At 42.3% G+C, this 22,621-nt stretch overlaps 1 protein-coding gene across 6 annotated transcripts in view; it reads left to right on the top strand.

The window, feature by feature from the left end:
- TTN (titin) overlaps positions 1-22,621 on the top strand; it is a 275,101-nt gene that overhangs the window by 224,085 nt on the left and 28,395 nt on the right. For all 6 annotated transcript variants that reach the window (XM_021711039.1, XM_021711037.1, XM_021711038.1 and 3 more), the window contains 8 exons: positions 69-371; positions 484-17,589; positions 18,506-18,802; positions 18,910-19,497; positions 19,592-19,894; positions 20,011-20,307; positions 21,719-22,006; positions 22,118-22,417. In XM_021711039.1, coding sequence (XP_021566714.1) covers positions 69-371; positions 484-17,589; positions 18,506-18,802; positions 18,910-19,497; positions 19,592-19,894; positions 20,011-20,307; positions 21,719-22,006; positions 22,118-22,417 — 19,482 coding nt within the window. The remainder of the gene's footprint in view (positions 1-68; positions 372-483; positions 17,590-18,505; positions 18,803-18,909; positions 19,498-19,591; positions 19,895-20,010; positions 20,308-21,718; positions 22,007-22,117; positions 22,418-22,621) is intronic.

The following is a 22,621-nucleotide window of genomic DNA, read 5'->3' as shown; positions in this document are numbered from 1 at the left end:
TGATATGGACACATTGACAGCAAAGTTTAGTAAATCATGGACTTATCATAAATTTGCTTCCTTTTCAGGTCCTCCTGGCCCTCCTGAAAAACCAGAAGTATCAAATGTCACTAAGAACACTGCCACTATCAGCTGGAAAAGGCCAGCAGATGACGGTGGCAGTGAAATCACAGGATATCATGTAGAAAGGAGAGAAAAGAAAGGCTTGCGATGGGTGAGAGCAACCAAGACGCCAGTTTCTGATCTCAGATGCAAAGTCACAGGACTGCAAGAAGGAAGCACCTACGAATTCCGTGTCAGTGCAGAAAACAGAGCAGGAGTTGGCCCACCTAGTGAAGCTTCAAATTCTGTTTTAATGAAAGATGCAGCATGTTAGTATTTATCTTTTTCAACACCACTCATTTGGGAATGCCAGTATTGTACATAAGCTATCCAAAAGCCAAACTCTGAATACACACTTTTGTGTCTTTGTTTCATTTTCAGATCCTCCAGGACCACCTTCAAATGCACGCGTCACTGATACTACCAAGAAATCCGCTTCTTTAGCATGGGGCAAGCCTCATTACGACGGGGGACTTGAAATCACAGGCTATATTGTGGAACATCAGAAGGCAGGAGAAGAGTCCTGGATAAAGGATACAACAGGAACTGCACTCAGAATCACTGAGTTTGTTGTTCCCGATCTTCAGACTAAAGAGAAGTACAACTTTAGAATCAGCGCTGTCAACGATGCTGGTGTGGGGGAGCCGGCAGTGATTCCAGATGTTGAAATCATAGAACGGGAAATGGCGCCTGACTTTGAATTAGATGCTGAGCTTCGAAGAACACTTGTTGTTAGAGCAGGACTTAGTATTAGAATATTTGTGCCAATTAAAGGTCGTCCTGCTCCTGAAGTGACATGGACCAAAGATGACATCAACCTGAAAACCCGAGCCAACATTGAAAATACAGAATCCTTTACTCTTCTGATTATCCCAGAATGTAACAGAAACGACACTGGGAAATTTGTGATGACCATTGAAAACCCTGCTGGGAAGAAAAGTGGCTTTGTGAACGTCAGAGTCTTGGACACACCAGGCCCTGTCCTCAACCTGAGACCTACAGACATCACAAAGGACAGTGTCACCCTGCACTGGGACCTCCCTCTGATAGATGGGGGCTCACGTATAACAAACTATATTGTAGAGAAACGCGAAGCAACACGGAAATCTTATTCCACAGCCACCACTAAGTGCCATAAATGCACGTATAAAGTTACTGGTTTGTCTGAAGGATGTGAATACTTCTTCAGAGTAATGGCAGAGAATGAATATGGAATTGGTGAGCCAGCAGAAACAACAGAACCCGTAAGAGCCTCCGAAGCACCATCACCACCAGACAGCCTTAACATCATGGACATAACTAAGAGCACCGTCAGCCTGGCATGGCCTAAACCTAAACATGATGGTGGCAGCAAGATCACTGGCTATGTGATCGAAGCCCAAAGAAAAGGTTCTGACCAGTGGACCCACATCACTACTGTGAAAGGGTTAGAATGTGTTGTGAGAAATCTAACTGAAGGTGAGGAATACACCTTCCAAGTGATGGCTGTTAACAGTGCAGGGAGAAGTGCCCCCAGAGAAAGCCGACCTGTCATTGTCAAGGAGCAGACAATGCTTCCAGAGTTGGATCTCCGTGGCATCTATCAGAAATTAGTCATTGCCAGGGCTGGTGAGAACATCAAAGTTGAAATTCCAGTGCTCGGTCGACCAAAGCCCACAGTGACATGGAAGAAAGGAGACCAAATTCTTAAACAGACACAGAGAGTTAACTTCGAAAGTACAGCAACTTCGACCATCTTAAATATCAATGAGTGTGTCAGAAGCGATAGTGGTCCCTATCCATTAACAGCCAAAAACATCGTAGGAGAGGTTGGCGATGTCATTACCATTCAAGTCCATGACATTCCAGGGCCACCTACTGGACCTATCAAATTTGATGAAGTTTCATCTGATTTCATAACCTTTTCTTGGGAACCCCCTGAGAATGATGGAGGTGTGCCAATAAGCAACTATGTAGTGGAAATGCGACAGACGGACAGTGCTACATGGGTAGAATTAGCAACCACAGTTATACGCACTACCTATAAAGCCACCCGCCTTACTACGGGGGTGGAGTACCAATTCCGTGTAAAAGCTCAAAATAGATATGGAGTTGGACCAGGCATCACATCGGCATCCATAGTTGCCAACTATCCATTTAAGGTTCCTGGGCCTCCTGGTACCCCTCAGGTAATAGCAGTTACCAAAGATTCTATGACAATTAGCTGGCATGAGCCACTTTCTGATGGTGGAAGTCCCATTTTAGGATATCATGTTGAAAGAAAAGAACGAAATGGCATTCTATGGCAGACTGTGAGCAAAGCATTAGTAACAGGCAACATTTTCAAATCAAGTGGACTTACGGATGGTATTGCTTATGAGTTCCGGGTGATTGCAGAAAACATGGCAGGCAAAAGCAAGCCAAGCAAGCCATCAGAACCTACGTTTGCTCTGGATCCCATTGACCCACCCGGGAAACCAGTACCTCTAAATATTACTAGACACACAGTGACACTTAAATGGTCTAAGCCTGAGTATACTGGAGGCTTTAAAATCACCAGTTATATAGTTGAGAAGAGAGACCTTCCTAATGGGCGGTGGTTGAAGGCCAACTTCAGCAACATTTTGGAGAATGAATTTACAGTCAGCGGCCTAACAGAAGATGCTGCATATGAATTCCGTGTGATTGCCAAAAACGCTGCTGGTGCCATTAGTCCGCCATCTGAGCCATCTGATGCTATCACATGCAGGGATGACATTGAAGCACCAAGGATAATGGTAGATGTTAGATTTAAGGACACGGTTATATTAAAGGCAGGAGAAGCATTCAAGCTGGAGGCTGATGTTTCGGGTCGCCCACCTCCAACCATGGAATGGACCAAAGATGGAAAGGAGCTCGAAGGCACAGCCAAATTAGAAATAAAAATTGCAGATTTCTCTACTAATCTGGTAAACAAGGATTCATCAAGAAAAGATAGTGGTGGCTACATCCTGACAGCAACTAATCCTGGTGGCTTTGCCAAACACATTTTCAATGTCAAAGTTCTTGATAGACCAGGTCCACCTGAAGGACCTTTAGCTGTGTCTGAAGTGACATCAGAAAAGTGTGTGCTGTCATGGCTGCCTCCGCTGGATGATGGAGGTGCCAAAATCGATTATTATATAGTACAGAAACGTGAAACCAGCCGATTGGCATGGACAAATGTAGCCTCAGACGTCCAACTAATAAAACTAAAGGCCACTAAACTCTTGAAAGGCAATGAATACATATTCCGTGTCATGGCTGTAAATAAATATGGAGTTGGAGAGCCACTGGAATCAGAGCCTGTGCTTGCAGTGGATCCCTATGGACCCCCTGATCCACCCAAAAACCCTGAAGTTACAACTATTACTAAAGATTCAATGGTTGTCTGCTGGGGGCATCCTGACTCTGATGGTGGAAGTGAAATCATCAATTATATTGTGGAACGACGTGATAAATCTGGTCAACGCTGGGTGAAATGTAACAAAAGAACTCTTACTGACTTAAGATATAAAGTGTCTGGACTGACAGAAGGACATGAATATGAGTTCAGGATTATGGCTGAAAACGCTGCTGGGATTAGTGCACCAAGTGCTACCAGTCCATTTTATAAGGCTTGTGACACTGTGTTTAAGCCTGGACCACCAGGCAACCCACGTGTTCTGGACACAAGCAGATCATCCATTTCAATTGCTTGGAATAAACCTATCTATGATGGTGGTGCAGAAATCACCGGCTACATGGTTGAGATTGCCCTGCCAGAAGAAGATGAATGGCAGATTGTCACTCCACCAGCTGGGCTCAAGGCAACTTCTTACACCATCACTGGCCTCATAGAGAATCAGGAATACAAAATCCGCATCTATGCCATGAATTCTGAAGGACTTGGGGAGCCTGCTCTTGTACCTGGAACTCCAAAGGCTGAGGACAGAATGCTGCCTCCAGAGATTGAACTGGACGCTGACCTGCGCAAAGTTGTTACCATAAGAGCCTGTTGCACCCTGAGACTTTTCGTTCCAATCAAAGGAAGGCCAGCACCTGAGGTGAAGTGGGCCCGGGAACATGGAGAATCCTTGGATAAAGCTAGCATTGAATCTACAAGCTCCTATACCCTGCTTATCGTTGGAAATGTCAACAGATTTGACAGTGGCAAATACATACTAACTGTAGAAAATAGCTCAGGCAGCAAGTCTGCATTTGTCAATGTCAGAGTACTAGATACACCAGGCCCTCCACAAGATCTGAAAGTAAAGGAGGTCACTAAGACATCTGTCACCTTGACATGGGACCCACCTCTCCTTGATGGAGGTTCAAAAATAAAGAACTACATTGTTGAAAAGCGGGAATCAACAAGAAAAGCATATTCAACTGTTGCAACAAACTGCCACAAGACTTCCTGGAAGGTAGACCAGCTTCAAGAAGGCTGTAGCTACTATTTCCGGGTTCTCGCTGAAAATGAATATGGCATCGGGCTGCCTGCTGAAACTGCAGAATCTGTGAAAGCATCAGAACGACCTCTTCCTCCAGGAAAAATAACTTTGTTGGATGTCACAAGAAATAGCGTGTCACTCTCTTGGGAGAAACCAGAGCATGATGGAGGGAGCCGAATTCTAGGCTACATTGTGGAGATGCAGAGCAAAGGCAGTGACAGATGGGCCACATGTGCCACAGTCAAGGTCACCGAAGCCACTATCACTGGATTAATTCAGGGTGAAGAATACTCCTTCCGTGTTTCAGCTCAGAATGAAAAGGGCATCAGTGATCCTAGACAACTGAGTGTTCCAGTGATTGCCAAAGACCTTGTAATTCCACCAGCCTTCAAACTCCTGTTCAATACTTTCACTGTCCTGGCAGGTGAAGACCTGAAAGTTGATGTTCCTTTCATTGGACGCCCTACACCAGCTGTTACCTGGCATAAAGGTGATGTGCCACTGAAGCAGACAACTAGAGTAAATGCAGAGAGCACAGAAAATAATTCATTACTGACAATAAAGGAAGCCTGCCGAGAGGACGTTGGCCATTATGTAGTTAAACTGACCAACTCAGCTGGTGAAGCTACAGAAACCCTTAATGTTATTGTCCTTGACAAACCAGGGCCTCCAACCGGACCAGTTAAAATGGATGAAGTGACAGCTGATAGCATCACCCTTTCCTGGGGCCCACCTAAGTACGATGGTGGAAGTTCGATCAACAATTACATTGTTGAGAAACGAGACACTTCTACAACCACCTGGCAAATTGTATCAGCAACCGTGGCAAGGACAACTATAAAGGCTTGCAGATTAAAAACCGGATGCGAATATCAGTTTAGAATCGCAGCTGAAAACAGATATGGAAAGAGCACCTACCTCAATTCAGAGCCCACTGTGGCCCAGTATCCATTCAAAGTTCCTGGCCCTCCCGGCACTCCACTTGTCACGCTCTCCACTAAGGACAGCATGGAAGTACAGTGGAACGAGCCAGTCAGCGATGGAGGAAGCAGAGTCATCGGTTATCACCTAGAACGCAAGGAAAGAAATAGTATCCTCTGGGTTAAACTGAATAAAACACCTATTCCACAAACCAAGTTTAAGACAACTGGTCTCGATGAAGGCGTTGAATATGAATTTAGAGTCTCCGCAGAGAACATCGTAGGCACTGGCAAGCCAAGTAAAGTGTCAGAATGCTACGTAGCTCGTGACCCATGTGATCCTCCAGGACGGCCAGAGGCAATCATCGTCACAAGAAATTCTGTGACTCTTCAGTGGAAGAAACCCACCTATGATGGTGGAAGTAAGATCACTGGTTATATTGTTGAGAAGAAGGAATTACCTGATGGCCGCTGGATGAAGGCTAGCTTTACAAATATTATTGACACTCATTTTGAAGTAACTGGCCTAGTTGAAGATCATAGATATGAGTTCCGGGTTATTGCTCGAAATGCTGCAGGAGTGTTTAGTGAGCCTTCAGAAAGCACAGGAGCAATAACTGCAAGAGATGAGGTAGAGCCACCCCGAATAAGCATGGATCCAAAATACAAAGACACAATTGTGGTTCATGCTGGTGAGTCATTCAAGATGGATGCAGATATTTATGGCAAACCAATACCAGCCGTTCAATGGATAAAAGGTGATCAGGAGCTTTCAAACACAGCTCGATTAGAAATAAAGAGCACCGACTTTGCCACCAGCCTCAGTGTAAAGGATGCAGTACGCGTTGACAGTGGAAATTACATACTAAAGGCCAAAAATGTTGCAGGAGAGAGATCAGTCACTGTGAATGTCAAAGTTCTTGATAGACCAGGGCCACCTGAAGGACCTGTTGTTATCTCAGGAGTTACAGCAGAAAAATGCACACTAGCTTGGAAACCCCCACTTCAGGATGGTGGGAGTGATATCCTAAACTATGTCGTGGAAAGGAGAGAAACCAGTCGCTTGGTCTGGACTGTGGTTGACGCCAATGTGCAAACGCTCAGCTGCAAGGTTACTAAGCTTCTTGAAGGCAATGAATATATTTTCCGTATAATGGCAGTAAACAAATATGGTGTTGGTGAACCTCTTGAATCTGAGCCAGTAATTGCCAAGAATCCATTCGTTGTGCCAGATGCACCAAAAGCTCCAGAAGTTACAACAGTGACCAAGGACTCAATGATTGTTGTATGGGAAAGGCCAGCATTTGATGGTGGCAGTGAAATTCTTGGATATGTTCTTGAAAAACGGGATAAAGAGGGCATCCGATGGTCAAGATGCCACAAGCGTCTGATTGGGGAGTTGCGCTTGAAAGTAACTGGACTCATAGAAAATCACAATTATGAGTTCAGAGTCTCAGCCGAGAATGCTGCTGGACTTAGTGAACCAAGTCCTCCTTCTGCTTACCAAAAGGCTTGTGATCCTATTTACAAACCAGGACCTCCAAACAACCCCAAAGTCATAGACATTACCAGATCTTCAGTTTTCCTTTCCTGGAGCAAGCCAATATATGATGGTGGCTGTGAAATCCAAGGATACATTGTTGAAAAATGTGATGTGAGTGTGGGTGAATGGACAATGTGCACTCCACCAACTGGAATCAATAAAACAAACATAGAAGTAGAGAAGCTGTTGGAAAAGCATGAATATAACTTCCGGATCTGTGCTATTAATAAAGCTGGAGTTGGAGAACATGCTGATGTCCCTGGACCTATTATAGTTGAAGAAAAATTGGAAGCACCAGATATTGATCTTGATCTAGAACTAAGGAAAATTATAAATATAAGGGCAGGTGGTTCCTTAAGGTTATTCGTTCCTATAAAAGGTCGTCCTACACCAGAAGTTAAATGGGGAAAGGTGGATGGTGAAATCCGAGATGCAGCTATAATTGATGTCACTAGCAGTTTCACTTCTCTTGTTCTTGACAATGTCAACCGATATGACAGTGGAAAATACACTCTCACATTAGAAAACAGCAGTGGGACAAAGTCTGCCTTTGTTACTGTGAGAGTCTTGGACACACCAAGTCCACCTATTAACCTGAAAGTCACAGAAATCACCAAAGATTCGGTGTCAATTACATGGGAACCTCCTTTGTTGGATGGGGGATCCAAAATCAAAAATTACATTGTTGAGAAACGTGAAGCCACAAGAAAATCATATGCTGCTGTTGTAACTAATTGCCATAAGAATTCTTGGAAAATTGATCAACTCCAAGAAGGTTGCAGTTATTACTTTAGAGTCACAGCTGAGAACGAGTATGGTATTGGCCTTCCTGCCCGCACTGCTGATCCAATTAAAGTTGCAGAAGTCCCACAACCACCAGGAAAAATAACCGTGGATGACGTCACCAGAAACAGTGTCTCTCTGAGTTGGACAAAGCCTGAGCATGATGGTGGCAGTAAAATAATTCAGTATATTGTAGAGATGCAAGCTAAACACAGTGAGAAATGGTCAGAGTGTGCTCGAGTAAAGTCTCTTGAAGCAGTAATTACCAACCTAACTCAAGGAGAAGAATATCTTTTTAGAGTCGTGGCTGTAAATGAAAAAGGGAGAAGTGATCCTCGGTCCCTTGCAGTTCCAATCATTGCCAAAGATCTGGTCATTGAGCCAGATGTAAGACCTGCATTCAGCAGTTACAGTGTACAGGTTGGCCAAGATTTGAAAATAGAAGTGCCAATTTCTGGACGTCCCAAGCCAACCATTACCTGGACTAAAGATGGCCAACCACTGAAGCAAACCACCAGAGTCAATGTTACAGATTCCCTGGACCTCACCACACTTAGTATTAAAGAAACTCATAAGGATGATGGTGGCCAATATGGAATCACAGTTGCCAATGTAGTTGGGCAGAAGACAGTAACTATTGAAATTATAACTCTTGATAAACCTGATCCTCCAAAAGGACCTGTCAAATTTGATGAAGTCAGTGCTGAAAGTATTACACTATCTTGGAACCCTCCATCATATACGGGAGGCTGCCAAATCACCAACTACATTGTTCAGAAGAGAGATACAACGACCACAGTATGGGATGTTGTTTCTGCTACTGTCGCTAGAACTACACTCAAAGTGACCAAGCTGAAAACTGGTACAGAATACCAATTCAGAATATTTGCTGAAAACAGATATGGACAAAGCTTTGCCTTGGAGTCTGAGCCCATTGTAGCACAATATCCTTACAAAGAACCAGGCCCTCCAGGCACACCATTTGCCGCAGCCATTTCTAAAGACTCTATGGTCATACAGTGGCATGAACCAATCAACAATGGTGGAAGCCCAGTCATAGGTTACCACCTTGAGAGAAAGGAAAGAAACAGTATTTTGTGGACAAAAGTCAACAAAAGTATTATTCATGATACCCAATTTAAAGCACAGAATCTTGAAGAAGGCATTGAATATGAATTTAGAGTTTATGCTGAAAATATTGTTGGTGTAGGCAAAGCAAGCAAAAATTCTGAAGGTTATGTAGCCAGAGATCCCTGTGACCCACCAGGAACCCCAGAAGCAATAATGGTTAAACGAAATGAAATCACTTTACAGTGGACGAAACCTGTATATGATGGTGGAAGTATGATTACAGGCTACATTGTAGAGAAACGTGATTTGCCTGAGGGTCGTTGGATGAAAGCCAGCTTCACAAATGTCATTGAAACTCAGTTTACTGTGTCAGGTCTTACTGAGGATCAAAGATATGAGTTCAGAGTCATTGCAAAAAATGCAGCTGGTGCAATAAGTAAACCCTCTGACAGCACTGGACCAATAACTGCCAGGGATGAGGTCGAACTTCCAAGAATTTCAATGGATCCAAAATTCAGAGACACAATTGTAGTAAATGCTGGAGAAACATTCAGGCTTGAGGCTGATGTCCATGGAAAGCCCCTACCTACCATTGAATGGTTAAGAGGAGATAAGGAAGTTGAAGAATCTGCTAGATGTGAAATAAAGAACACAGATTTCAAAGCTTTACTTATTATAAAGGATGCCATTAGAATTGATGGTGGGCAGTATATTTTAAGGGCCTCCAATGTTGCAGGTTCTAAGTCATTCCCAGTAAATGTAAAAGTATTAGACAGACCAGGACCTCCAGAAGGACCAGTCCAGGTTACTGGAGTCACTTCTGAAAAATGCACTTTAACATGGTCTCCACCACTTCAAGATGGTGGCAGTGACATTTCTCACTATGTTGTTGAAAAGCGAGAAACCAGTCGACTTGCCTGGACTGTTGTTTCTTCAGAAGTTGTGACCAATTCTCTGAAAGTTACCAAGCTCTTGGAAGGGAATGAATACATTTTCCGTATAATGGCTGTTAACAAATATGGTGTTGGCGAGCCTTTGGAATCTGCACCAGTACTAATGAAAAACCCATTTGTGCTTCCTGGACCACCAAAAAGCTTGGAAGTCACAAACATTGCCAAAGACTCTATGACCGTCTGCTGGAACAGGCCAGACAGTGATGGTGGAAGTGAGATTATTGGTTATATTGTAGAAAAAAGAGACAGAAGTGGCATTCGATGGGTAAAATGTAATAAACGCCGCATTACAGATTTGCGTCTAAGAGTAACAGGATTAACAGAAGATCATGAGTACGAATTCAGGGTCTCTGCAGAAAATGCTGCTGGAGTTGGAGAACCAAGTCCAGCTACAGTTTATTATAAGGCTTGTGATCCTGTGTTCAAACCTGGCCCACCAACCAATGCACACATTGTAGATACCACTAAAAATTCAATCACACTTGCCTGGGGTAAACCCATCTACGATGGTGGCAGTGAGATCTTGGGATATATAGTAGAAATCTGTAAAGCAGATGAAGAAGAATGGCAAATAGTTACTCCACAGACTGGCCTGAGAGTCACTCGATTTGAAATTTCCAAACTCATTGAACACCAAGAGTATAAAATACGAGTCTGTGCCCTCAACAAAGTTGGTTTAGGTGAAGCTACATCAGTTCCTGGTACTGTAAAACCAGAAGATAAACTTGAAGCACCTGAACTTGACCTTGACTCTGAATTAAGGAAAGGAATTATTGTAAGAGCTGGTGGATCTGCCAGAATTCACATTCCATTCAAAGGTCGTCCAACACCTGAAATCACTTGGTCTCGAGAGGAAGGCGAATTCACAGATAAGGTCCAAATTGAAAAGGGGATAAATTATACCCAACTATCAATAGATAACTGTGACAGAAATGACGCTGGCAAATATATTCTCAAATTAGAAAATAGCAGTGGATCAAAGTCTGCTTTTGTAACCGTGAAAGTTCTCGACACCCCAGGACCACCACAGAATTTGGCAGTGAAAGAAGTGAGAAAAGATTCTGTCCTTCTGGTATGGGAACCACCCATTATTGATGGGGGTGCAAAGGTCAAGAACTATGTGATTGACAAACGTGAGTCTACCAGAAAAGCATATGCGAATGTGAGTAGTAAATGCAGCAAAACAAGTTTAAAAGTTGAGAATCTTACAGAAGGAGCCATTTATTACTTTAGAGTCATGGCTGAAAATGAATATGGAGTTGGCGTTCCAGTGGAAACAGTTGATGCTGTGAAAGCTGCTGAACCTCCGTCCCCACCAGGAAAGGTGACGCTCACTGATGTGTCCCAGACCAGTGCATCACTTATGTGGGAGAAGCCTGAACATGATGGTGGTAGCAGAGTTCTGGGATATGTTGTTGAAATGCAGCCCAAAGGAACTGAAAAATGGAGTGTTGTGGCTGAATCCAAAGTATGTAATGCAGTTGTTACTGGTTTGAGTTCTGGACAAGAGTACCAATTCCGTGTCAAGGCTTACAACGAGAAAGGAAAAAGCGATCCAAGAGTGCTTGGTGTTCCTGTCATAGCCAAAGACTTGACTATACAGCCTAGTCTGAAATTGCCATTTAACACATATAGTGTCCAAGCTGGAGAAGATCTTAAAATCGAAATTCCAGTTATAGGTAGACCAAGACCTAATATTTCTTGGGTCAAAGATGGCGAGCCTCTTAAACAGACCACAAGAGTAAATGTTGAAGAAACAGCTATCTCAACTATTTTGCACATTAAAGATAGTAACAAAGATGACTTTGGAAAATATACCATAACCGCAACAAATAGTGCAGGCACAGCAACAGAAAATCTCAGCATTATTGTTTTAGAAAAGCCTGGGCCTCCAGGTGGACCAGTCCGGTTTGATGAAGTCAGTGCAGACTTCGTGGTCATATCCTGGGAACCGCCAGCCTATACTGGTGGCTGCCAAATAAGCAACTACGTCGTAGAGAAGCGAGATACAACCACCACCACTTGGCACATGGTATCAGCAACAGTTGCAAGAACAACAATTAAAATAACCAAACTGAAAACAGGCTCAGAGTACCAGTTTAGAATTTTTGCTGAAAACAGGTACGGAAGAAGCAGCCCTCTGGATTCTAAGCCAGTTGTTGTACAATATCCATTTAAAGAACCTGGGCCACCTGGAACTCCTTTTGTGACATCGGTCTCAAAAGATCAAATGCTCGTGCAATGGCATGAGCCAGTTAATGATGGAGGGAGCAAAATTACTGGCTACCATCTTGAACAGAAAGAAAAGAACAGTATTTTATGGGTCAAGTTAAATAAGATCCCCATTCAAGACACCAAATTCAAAACAACTGGACTTGATGAAGGCCTTGAGTATGAGTTTAAAGTTTCTGCTGAAAATATTGTTGGCATCGGCAAACCTAGCAAAGTGTCAGAATGCTTTGTTGCTCGCGATCCATGTGATCCACCTGGTCGCCCTGAAGCCATTGTTATTACAAGAAACAGTGTCACACTGAAATGGAAGAAACCTGCCTATGATGGAGGTAGCAAAATAACAGGTTATGTGGTAGAAAAGAAAGATCTACCTGATGGCCGCTGGATGAAAGCCAGCTTTACCAATGTATTAGAAACTGAATTTACAGTGAGTGGACTTGTAGAAGACCAAAGATATGAATTTAGAGTCATTGCAAGAAATGCAGCTGGCAACTTCAGCGAACCATCTGAAAGTAGTGGTGCCATCACTGCAAGAGATGAAATTGAGGCACCAAATGCCTCTCTGGATCCAAAATATAAAGATGTAATTGTTGTTCATGCAGGAGAGACTTTTGTTCTTGAAGCTGATATCCGTGGCAAACCTATACCTGATATTGTTTGGTCAAAAGATGGAAAAGAACTTGAAGAAACAGCTGCTAGAATGGAAATTAAATCCACTTTTCAGAAAACAACTCTGGTTGTCAAAGACTGTATACGGACCGACGGAGGACAATATATTCTGAAACTCAGTAATGTTGGTGGTACAAAGACTATACCAATCACTGTAAAGGTACTTGACAGGCCAGGGCCTCCTGAAGGGCCTCTGAAAGTTACTGGGGTGACTGCAGAAAAATGTTACCTGGCATGGAACCCACCTTTGCAAGATGGCGGTGCTAATATTTCACATTACATCATTGAAAAGAGAGAGACAAGTAGACTCTCCTGGACCCAGGTTTCAACTGAGGTACAGGCCCTTAACTACAAAGTCACTAAACTTCTTCCTGGTAATGAGTATATCTTCCGCGTCATGGCTGTAAACAAATATGGAATCGGAGAGGCCCTGGAATCTGAGCCTGTGACAGCCTGTAATCCTTATAAGCTGCCAGGTCCTCCTTCAACACCTGAAGCCTCAGCAATCACCAAAGACTCTATGGTAGTAACATGGGCGCGCCCAGTTGATGATGGAGGTGCTGAAATTGAGGGCTACATTCTTGAAAAACGAGATAAAGAAGGCATTAGATGGACCAAGTGCAACAAGAAAACACTAACTGACCTACGGTTCAGGGTAACTGGTCTTACTGAGGGCCACTCCTATGAATTCAGGGTTGCTGCCGAAAATGCAGCTGGAGTGGGTGAACCTAGTGAGCCCTCTGTTTTCTACCGTGCGTGTGATGCCTTGTATCCACCAGGTCCACCAAGCAATCCAAAAGTAACGGACACGTCCAGATCTTCTGTCTCCCTGGCATGGAGTAAGCCAGTTTATGATGGTGGTGCACCTGTTAAAGGCTATGTTGTTGAGGTCAAAGAAGCTGCTGCTGATGAATGGACAACTTGCACTCCACCAACAGGATTACAAGGAAAGCAATTCACAGTGACGAAGCTTAAAGAAAATACTGAATATAACTTCCGTATTTGTGCCATCAACTCTGAAGGTGTAGGTGAACCTGCAACTATACCTGGCTCAGTTGTTGCTCAAGAGAGAATAGAGCCTCCAGAAATAGAACTTGATGCTGATCTCAGAAAGGTAGTCGTCCTGCGTGCAAGTGCCACTCTCCGTTTATTTGTCACTATCAAAGGTCGACCAGAACCTGAAGTCAAATGGGAAAAAGCTGACGGCATTCTCACTGAAAGAGCCCAGATTGAAGTGACCAGTTCATTTACAATGTTGGTAATCGATAACGTTACCAGATTTGACAGTGGTCGGTATAATCTGACCTTAGAAAATAACAGTGGCTCCAAAACAGCTTTTGTTAACGTCAGAGTTCTTGACTCACCAAGTGCTCCTGTGAATTTGACGGTGAGAGAAGTGAAGAAAGACTCCGTGACATTGTCCTGGGAACCACCACTTATTGATGGGGGAGCTAAGATTACAAACTACATTGTTGAAAAGCGTGAAACTACAAGAAAAGCCTATGCTACTGTTACAAACAATTGCACTAAAAATACTTTTAAAATTGAAAATCTACAAGAAGGATGTTCTTATTACTTCCGAGTCTTGGCTTGCAATGAATATGGGATTGGTTTGCCAGCTGAAACAACTGAACCCGTTAAAGCATCTGAACCACCCCTCCCACCTGGAAGGGTAACTCTTGTTGATGTGACCCGTAATACAGCTACAATTAAGTGGGAGAAACCAGAAAGTGATGGTGGCAGCAAAATTACTGGTTATGTGGTTGAAATGCAGACTAAAGGAAGTGAAAAATGGAGCACTTGCACACAAGTTAAGACTCTAGAAGCAACTGTATCTGGCCTAACTGCAGGAGAAGAATATGTCTTCAGGGTAGCTGCAGTTAATGAAAAAGGAAGAAGTGATCCAAGACAACTTGGAGTGCCAGTAATTGCAAGGGATATTGAAATAAAGCCTTCCGTTGAACTTCCTTTCCATACTTTCAACATAAAGGCTAGAGACCAACTTAAGATTGATGTACCATTCAAGGGAAGACCTCAAGCTACTGTGAGCTGGAAAAAAGATGGCCTGGCTCTTAAAGAGACAACTAGAGTCAATGTTTCTTCCTCAAAAACTGTAACTTCACTCTCCATTAAGGAAGCTTCAAGGGAAGATGTTGGAACTTACGAATTATGTGTTTCAAACAGTGCTGGATCCATAACAGTTCCTATTACTGTAATTGTCCTTGACAGACCAGGACCTCCAGGTCCTATACATATTGATGAGGTTAGTAGTGACAGTGTAACCATTTCTTGGAATCCTCCAGAATACGATGGTGGCTGTCAAATTAGCAATTACATCGTTGAAAAGAGAGATACTACCTCTACAACATGGCATGTTGTTTCACAAGCAGTTGCAAGAACATCCATTAAAATAGTTCGTCTGACAACAGGAAGTGAGTATCAGTTCCGTGTTTGTGCAGAAAACCGCTATGGAAAGAGTGCCTACAGTGAATCTTCAGCTGTTGTTGCGGAGTATCCATTCAGCCCCCCAGGTCCTCCTGGTACTCCTAAAGTTGTGCATGCCACAAAATCTACCATGATTGTAAGCTGGCAAGTGCCAGTGAATGATGGAGGAAGTCAAGTAATTGGCTATCACCTTGAGTATAAAGAAAGAAGCAGCATTCTTTGGTCAAAAGCAAATAAAATCCTCATTGCCGATACTCAAATGAAAGTATCTGGCCTTGATGAAGGGCTGATGTATGAGTACCGTGTATATGCTGAGAATATTGCTGGAATCGGTAAATGCAGTAAAGCTTGTGAACCAGTTCCTGCAAGAGATCCTTGCGACCCTCCTGGACAACCTGAAGTCACAAATATCACAAGAAAATCAGTGTCACTTAAATGGTCTAAACCACAGTATGATGGTGGAGCTAAGATCACAGGATACATTGTTGAACGTAGAGAACTACCAGATGGCCGGTGGCTGAAGTGCAATTTTACTAATGTACAAGAAACATACTTTGAAGTAACTGAACTTACTGAAGATCAGCGTTATGAATTCCGAGTTTTTGCAAGGAATGCTGCTGACTCAGTTAGTGAACCATCTGAATCCACCGGTCCTATTACAGTTAAAGATGATGTTGAGGCTCCAAGAATTATGATGGATGTCAAGTTCCGAGATGTTGTGGTTGTCAAAGCTGGAGAGGTCCTTAAGATAAATGCAGACATTGCAGGGCGACCTCTGCCAGTAATTTCCTGGGCCAAGGATGGTGTAGAAATTGAAGAAAGAGCAAGAACAGAAATTGTCTCAACGGACTGTACTACTTTGTTAATAGTCAAAGACTGTGTAAGACGAGACTCTGGGCAATATGTACTAACACTGAAGAATGTTGCAGGTACTCGGTCTATGACAGTTAACTGCAAGGTACTTGACAAGCCTGGCCCACCAGCAGGACCACTGGAGATAAATGGCCTCACTGCTGAGAAATGTTCTCTTTCCTGGGGACGTCCCCAAGAAGATGGTGGTGCAGATATTGACTATTACATAGTAGAAAAACGTGAAACAAGCCGTCTTGCATGGACAATATGTGAAGGAGAGTTAAGGACGACATCCTGTAAAGTGACCAAGTTACTCAAAGGCAATGAATACATATTTAGAGTAACGGGTGTTAACAAATACGGTGTTGGCGAGTCCCTAGACAGTGTGGCCGTAAAAGCATTAGACCCATTTACAATTCCAAGTCCACCTACATCTCTGGAAATTACATCTGTGACCAAAGAGTTCATGACACTTTGTTGGTCAAGACCTGAGAGTGATGGAGGTAGTGAAATCTCTGGATACATCATTGAAAGGCGAGAGAAAAACAGCCTGCGATGGGTGCGTGTCAACAAAAAACCTGTTTACGATCTGAGAGTGAAATCAACAGGACTCCGGGAAGGATGTGAATACGAATATCGGGTTTATGCAGAGAATGCTGCTGGCCTAAGTCTTCCAAGTGAAACCTCTCCCTTAATTAAGGCGGAAGACCCAGTGTTCTTGCCATCTCCTCCATCCAAACCCAAAATTGTGGACTCAAGCAAGACGAGTATAACCATTGGCTGGGTTAAGCCCTTGTTTGATGGTGGGGCCCCAATAACTGGATACACTGTAGAATACAAAAAATCTGATGACACTGACTGGAAAACTGCCATCCAGAGCTTAAGAGGCACAGAATATACAGTAAGTGGACTAACAACAGGAGCTGAATATGCTTTTAGAGTAAGATCTGTCAATAAAGTTGGTGCTAGTGATCCCAGTGATAGCTCCGATCCTCAGATAGCAAAAGAAAGAGAAGAAGAACCTGTGTTTGATATTGACAGTGAATTGAAGAAGACCTTGATTGTCAAGGCTGGTTCTTCATTTACCATGACTGTGCCTTTCCGAGGAAGACCAGTGCCCAATGTCTTGTGGAGTAAACCAGACACTGATCTCCGCACTAGAGCTTATATTGATTCCACAGACTCTCGTACGTCACTTACTATTGAAAATGCCAACAGAAATGATTCTGGAAAATACACATTAACAATTCAGAATGTTTTGAGTGCTGCATCACTGACCTTAGTTGTCAAAGTTTTGGATTCCCCGGGTCCTCCAGCCAATATTACTGTACAAGATGTAACCAAAGACTCAGCAGTGTTATCCTGGGATGTTCCTGAAAACGATGGTGGAGCACCAGTGAAAAATTACCACATAGAAAAACGTGAGGCCAGCAAGAAAGCATGGGTCTCTGCGACCAACAACTGTAATCGCCTCTCCTACAAAGTCACCAACTTACAAGAAGGGGCTTTTTACTACTTCAGGGTCTCTGGAGAAAATGAGTTTGGTGTTGGCGTACCAGCTGAAACAAAGGAAGGAGTAAAAATAACAGGTATGTTTTAAGAACAAAGACATTCTACATATCCATATAAATTTTGCTAGAATAGTGTGACTCAAGGTAATTAGTCACTGTTTCATCTTAAATGCTTTGGGTTCACACCCCAAACTATTCATACTATAGCACAAATGAAATCTCTAGTAGAAAAAGTTTTTCACTGGTTTAAAAAAAAAAGGAAATTTACTTAACTATAAGTGGATGACATGTTGATTTAAATATAATTGAATCTAGCTGCATATATATGTATCTATTGTGTGTGTGAGAGAGAGAGAGAAGAAATTGTACAGTAAAGTTTCTCACAAGATTGTTCATCTTGTTCCTCCTTTTTTATATTCGTATCAAATTTGGGTTAAATTTTATCATTTAATCTCATTATTTGACACTGAATTTGAATTTAAATGCTATAACAATAATGACATAAGTTGGGGGAACTTTGGTTGGCTCAGAAGCCAAACTGGCATATAAAAAGGAAGAAAGACTCAAATCAAGCCAGGCTTGGTGGCTCAGCCTGTAATCCTGCGCTTTGGGAGGCTGAGGTGAGTGGATTGCCTGAGCCCACAAGTTCGAGACCCGCCTGGGCAACTTGGCGAGACCTCATCTCTACAATAAATCAAAAAATTAGCAGGGCGTGGTAGTGCACGCCTGTAGTTCCAGTTACTTGGAAGGCTGAGGCAGAAGGATCGCCGGAGCCCAGCAGGTCGAGGCTGTGGTGGCCAGGAGCGTGCCACTGCACTCTAGTCTGGGCGACAGAGTGAGACTCCAACTTAAAAAAAAAAAACAAGGAAAGACTCAAATCAAAGCAAAATATGCCCTTCATTTAAAAGCTTTATTTTGATAATGTATAAAGAGTATACAGGGGAAAAAATGTTGTAATAATTCTTCCCTTTCTTTTGATGCTTTATTTTCTTAGAAAAACCAAGTCCACCTGAAAAACTTGGAGTAACAAGTGTATCCAAAGATAGTGTTTCCCTGACCTGGTTGAAGCCTGAACATGATGGTGGAAGCAGAATTGTACACTATGTCGTTGAAGCACTAGAAAAAGGACAGAAAAATTGGGTTAGATGTGCTGTGGTAAAGTCAACCCATCACATTGTTTCTGGTCTGAGGGAGAATTCTGAATACTTTTTCCGGGTGTTTGCTGAAAATCAAGCTGGCCTGAGTGATCCAAGAGAGCTTCTGCTTCCTGTTCTTATTAAGGAGCAACTAGGTATGTCTGATTTTATATAGAAGCAAAATTCAAAATTATTTGCATTGATTTAAGTTAGTTTTCAGAAACTCTTTTTCAGCTTTACTTTCTGTACTCTTATTTTTCAGTACCACCTGAAATTGATATGAAGAATTTCCCGAGTCACACAGTATATGTTAGAGCTGGTTCAAACCTTAAAGTTGACATACCAATTGCTGGAAAACCCCTGCCCAAAGTGACCTTATCAAGAGATGGCGTTCCCCTGAAGGCAACCATGAGATTCAATACAGAAATTACTGCTGAGAACCTGACCATCAATCTCAAAGAAAGTATTACTGCTGATGCTGGAAGGTATGAGATCACAGCTTCCAACTCCAGTGGAACAACCAAAGCTTTCATTAACATCGTCGTGCTGGATAGGCCTGGTCCTCCAACTGGCCCTGTTGCTATTAGTGACATAAGTGAAGAAAGTGTGACTCTCAAATGGGAGCCACCTAAGTATGATGGTGGAAGTCAAGTCACCAACTACATTGTACTTAAGAGAGAAACAAGTACCGCAGCATGGACTGAAGTGTCTGCAACAGTTGCAAGAACCATGATTAAAGTCATGAAACTAACCACTGGTGAAGAATACCAATTCCGCATCAAGGCAGAAAACCGCTTTGGCATCAGTGATCACATAGATTCGGCTTGTGTGATTGTCAAACTACCATACAGTAAGTTGTCAAACTTTTCAAAGATGCCAGGTTTTCATTTACCATAAACGTTTTAAATGTCTGTACTAATCTATGGGATATCTCTCTTTTATAGCAACACCTGGACCGCCATCTACACCATGGGTCACTAATGCCACTCGAGAAAGCATCACTGTGGCTTGGCATGAACCAGTGTCCAATGGAGGCAGTGCAGTCATGGGCTATCACCTGGAAATGAAAGACAGAAACAGTATTTTATGGCAAAAGGCCAACAAAATGCTCATCCGCACAACTCACTTCAAAGTCACAACAATTAGTGCTGGACTTATTTATGAATTCAGGGTGTACGCAGAAAATGCTGCTGGTGTTGGAAAACCCAGCCGTGCATCTGAACCAGTCTTGGCCATTGACGCCTGTGGTATGTATTTGTCATGGGAAGGACAGTTCTGAAAACTTGAAATGAAAATTTTATTTCTATAAAACAAAATAATATTGACATAGGTGCCGCTAATCTGCTTTCTCTTCTTACTGCAGAACCCCCAAGAAATGTTCGTATTACTGATATTTCAAAGAATTCTGTTAGCCTTTCATGGCAACAACCAGCTTTCGATGGAGGAAGCAAGATTACAGGCTATGTTGTTGAGCGACGCGACCTTCCAGATGGCAGATGGACAAAGGCCAGCTTCACCAATGTTATTGAGACTCAATTTGTTGTCTCTGGCTTGACTCAGAATTCCCAGTATGAATTCCGTGTCTTTGCTAGGAATGCTGTTGGTTCCATCAGCAATCCATCTGAGGTCGTAGGCCCCATAACATGCATTGATTCTTATGGTAAGCGTTTTTAGCACTTTGAATCTTGATAGCTATTTAACCCAATATTTGTCCTTCTTTTTCTCAGTTCTAATTGATAGAATAACTTTTACCATGTGTCCTAATTAGGTTTTTGGAAGAAATTTTGAACTAGCTAGGAGCATTAAGATAATTCCTTAACCTCTCCAGATCTCTTAACTTTAAAATGAGAGACTTGAAATACAGGATAGCTAAGGGCCTTTCCAATTTCAATCTTTTATGATTTCTTGATTGTATGAGTTTGCCCTATTTGAAATTATCAGAGTCAATAATTAAAACCATGATTGTGTTCTCAGAGAACATTGCTTTCAAGTAAGTGACAGACTAAACAGAGATTTTGATGATGAGAGTATTTCCAGAGGCTAACATTTATGGATAATTTCATAAATTATTTCCCTTAGTTCTAACAGCCCTCAGATCAACCCATCTTATGGAAGAGAAATTGAGGTTGAGAGTGCTTATGTAGCTTCCCCAAGGTCAAGGAGCTCATTAGAGACGGAATGAGGATTCAAATAGACTTCAGAGTCCTGTCCGTATCACTTTAGTACAAAATACATATCCTTGACCATTCTGGAGAATAAATGTCACATGCAATTCAACAAGGGTTTGGAAATGAAAATGTCATGAGTGTCAGGTACCCTGTGACACTTTTTCTAAAAGTTCTCCATTTTCAAAGTGGAAATTGAGCCACTATAGTGTCTGGGCAAAAGTATTCACTCTGATCTTAATGCTGAAAACCCTGGGGCCACTCCTCATGAATCAAGCTTTGCAGACACTGAATCAGTATTTGAGAGACTGTGAAGAAAGTCAAATTTAGTTTTGTTTCTCAGTAGTTCTAAGCAGCCTGGGCAGAAAATCTGTCCAGTGAGTATGTAGCTCTGTGAGTAGAGTATTCAGACTTCAAGGGTCTACTAGGAACTGTCCTACCTGGATTTCAGTGAACTGGGAAGGGAAAAGAAAAAGAATAGGAGGTAGTTAGAGGAAGAAAAGCTAGTGGGAAAGGAAATTTATAATGTAGCTTCTTCAATGTTCTCAGTACTGTATTCCATTTCATCACTGGAATAAAACACCTAATGGGCTTTGAAATATATGTTAAGGCACTTAAGTCCCTGTGCAATTAATGTAGTATCTTTGGGATACAGAGTTTGCTCACCATCTTCCTTCCCCAACTGAGATAGAAATGGCCCACAAAATTTACATTTTTAAAATAGATGAATAGGATTAGAACTACTCCGTGTGTGTGTGTATGTGTGTGTGTGTGTGTGTGTGTGTGTGTGTGTGTGTGTGTGTGTGTATAATTTAATAAAGGCCAATGGCCTTATTTAGAGGTTGTTGCAACCATTTATTTCACCCTTATGATATATTAAATATTTTTCATCTGTTTTTCTTACAGGTGGACCCGTAATTGATTTGCCTTTAGAATATACAGAAGTTGTCAAATACAGAGCAGGTACATCTGTGAAGCTTAGAGCTGGCATTTCTGGCAAACCTGAGCCTACAATTGAGTGGTATAAAGATGACAAAGAATTACAAACCAATGCACTGGTGTGTGTCGAAAATACCACTGACCTCGCATCTATACTCATCAAAGATGCCTGTCGCCTGAACAGTGGAAGCTACGAACTAAAACTAAGGAATGCCATGGGCTCAGCCTCAGCCACCATCAGAGTACAGATCCTTGGTGGGTGCTGAATACAGACCAGTATCATATTTTGTTTGACTAAAATTTAATTTTTTTTAATTAGTAGGCTTTCAAAAAGTACTAACATACCATTTGTCCTTTCATTGATAGACAAACCAGGACCTCCAGGTGGACCAATTGAATTTAAGACTGTCACTGCTGAAAAGATCACCCTTTTATGGCAGCCTCCAGCTGATGATGGTGGTGCAAAAATCACTCACTACATTGTAGAAAAGCGTGAGACAAGCCGCGTCGTGTGGTCTATGGTGTCTGAAAATTTGGAAGAGTGCATCATTACAACCACCAAAATTATAAAAGGAAATGAATACATCTTCCGAGTCCGAGCTGTGAACAAATATGGAATTGGCGAGCCACTGGAATCTGTTTCGGTTGTAGCCAAGAATGCATTTGGTGAGACATAATTTCATTAGAAAACAGAAAAGTGAAAAATTTAAAAATAAACATAAACTATTCTTCTAGCCTGTGAATATTTTAAAAATAATTTCCTATGTGTCATATCTTGTATCATTACTACCTTTTTCACAAGGTGGAAAATATAGTACATAAAACTAATATTCTTGGGTAGGATTTGAAAATTGAAAGGTAGAACGTATT

Source organism: Carlito syrichta, unplaced genomic scaffold, assembly GCF_000164805.1.
Source record: "Carlito syrichta isolate Samal-C Ts95f unplaced genomic scaffold, Tarsius_syrichta-2.0.1 Scaffold301826, whole genome shotgun sequence".
NCBI lineage: Eukaryota > Metazoa > Chordata > Mammalia > Primates > Tarsiidae > Carlito > Carlito syrichta.
Note: the sequence above shows the minus strand (reverse complement) of the source record. Positions and strands in the feature narration are given on the sequence as shown.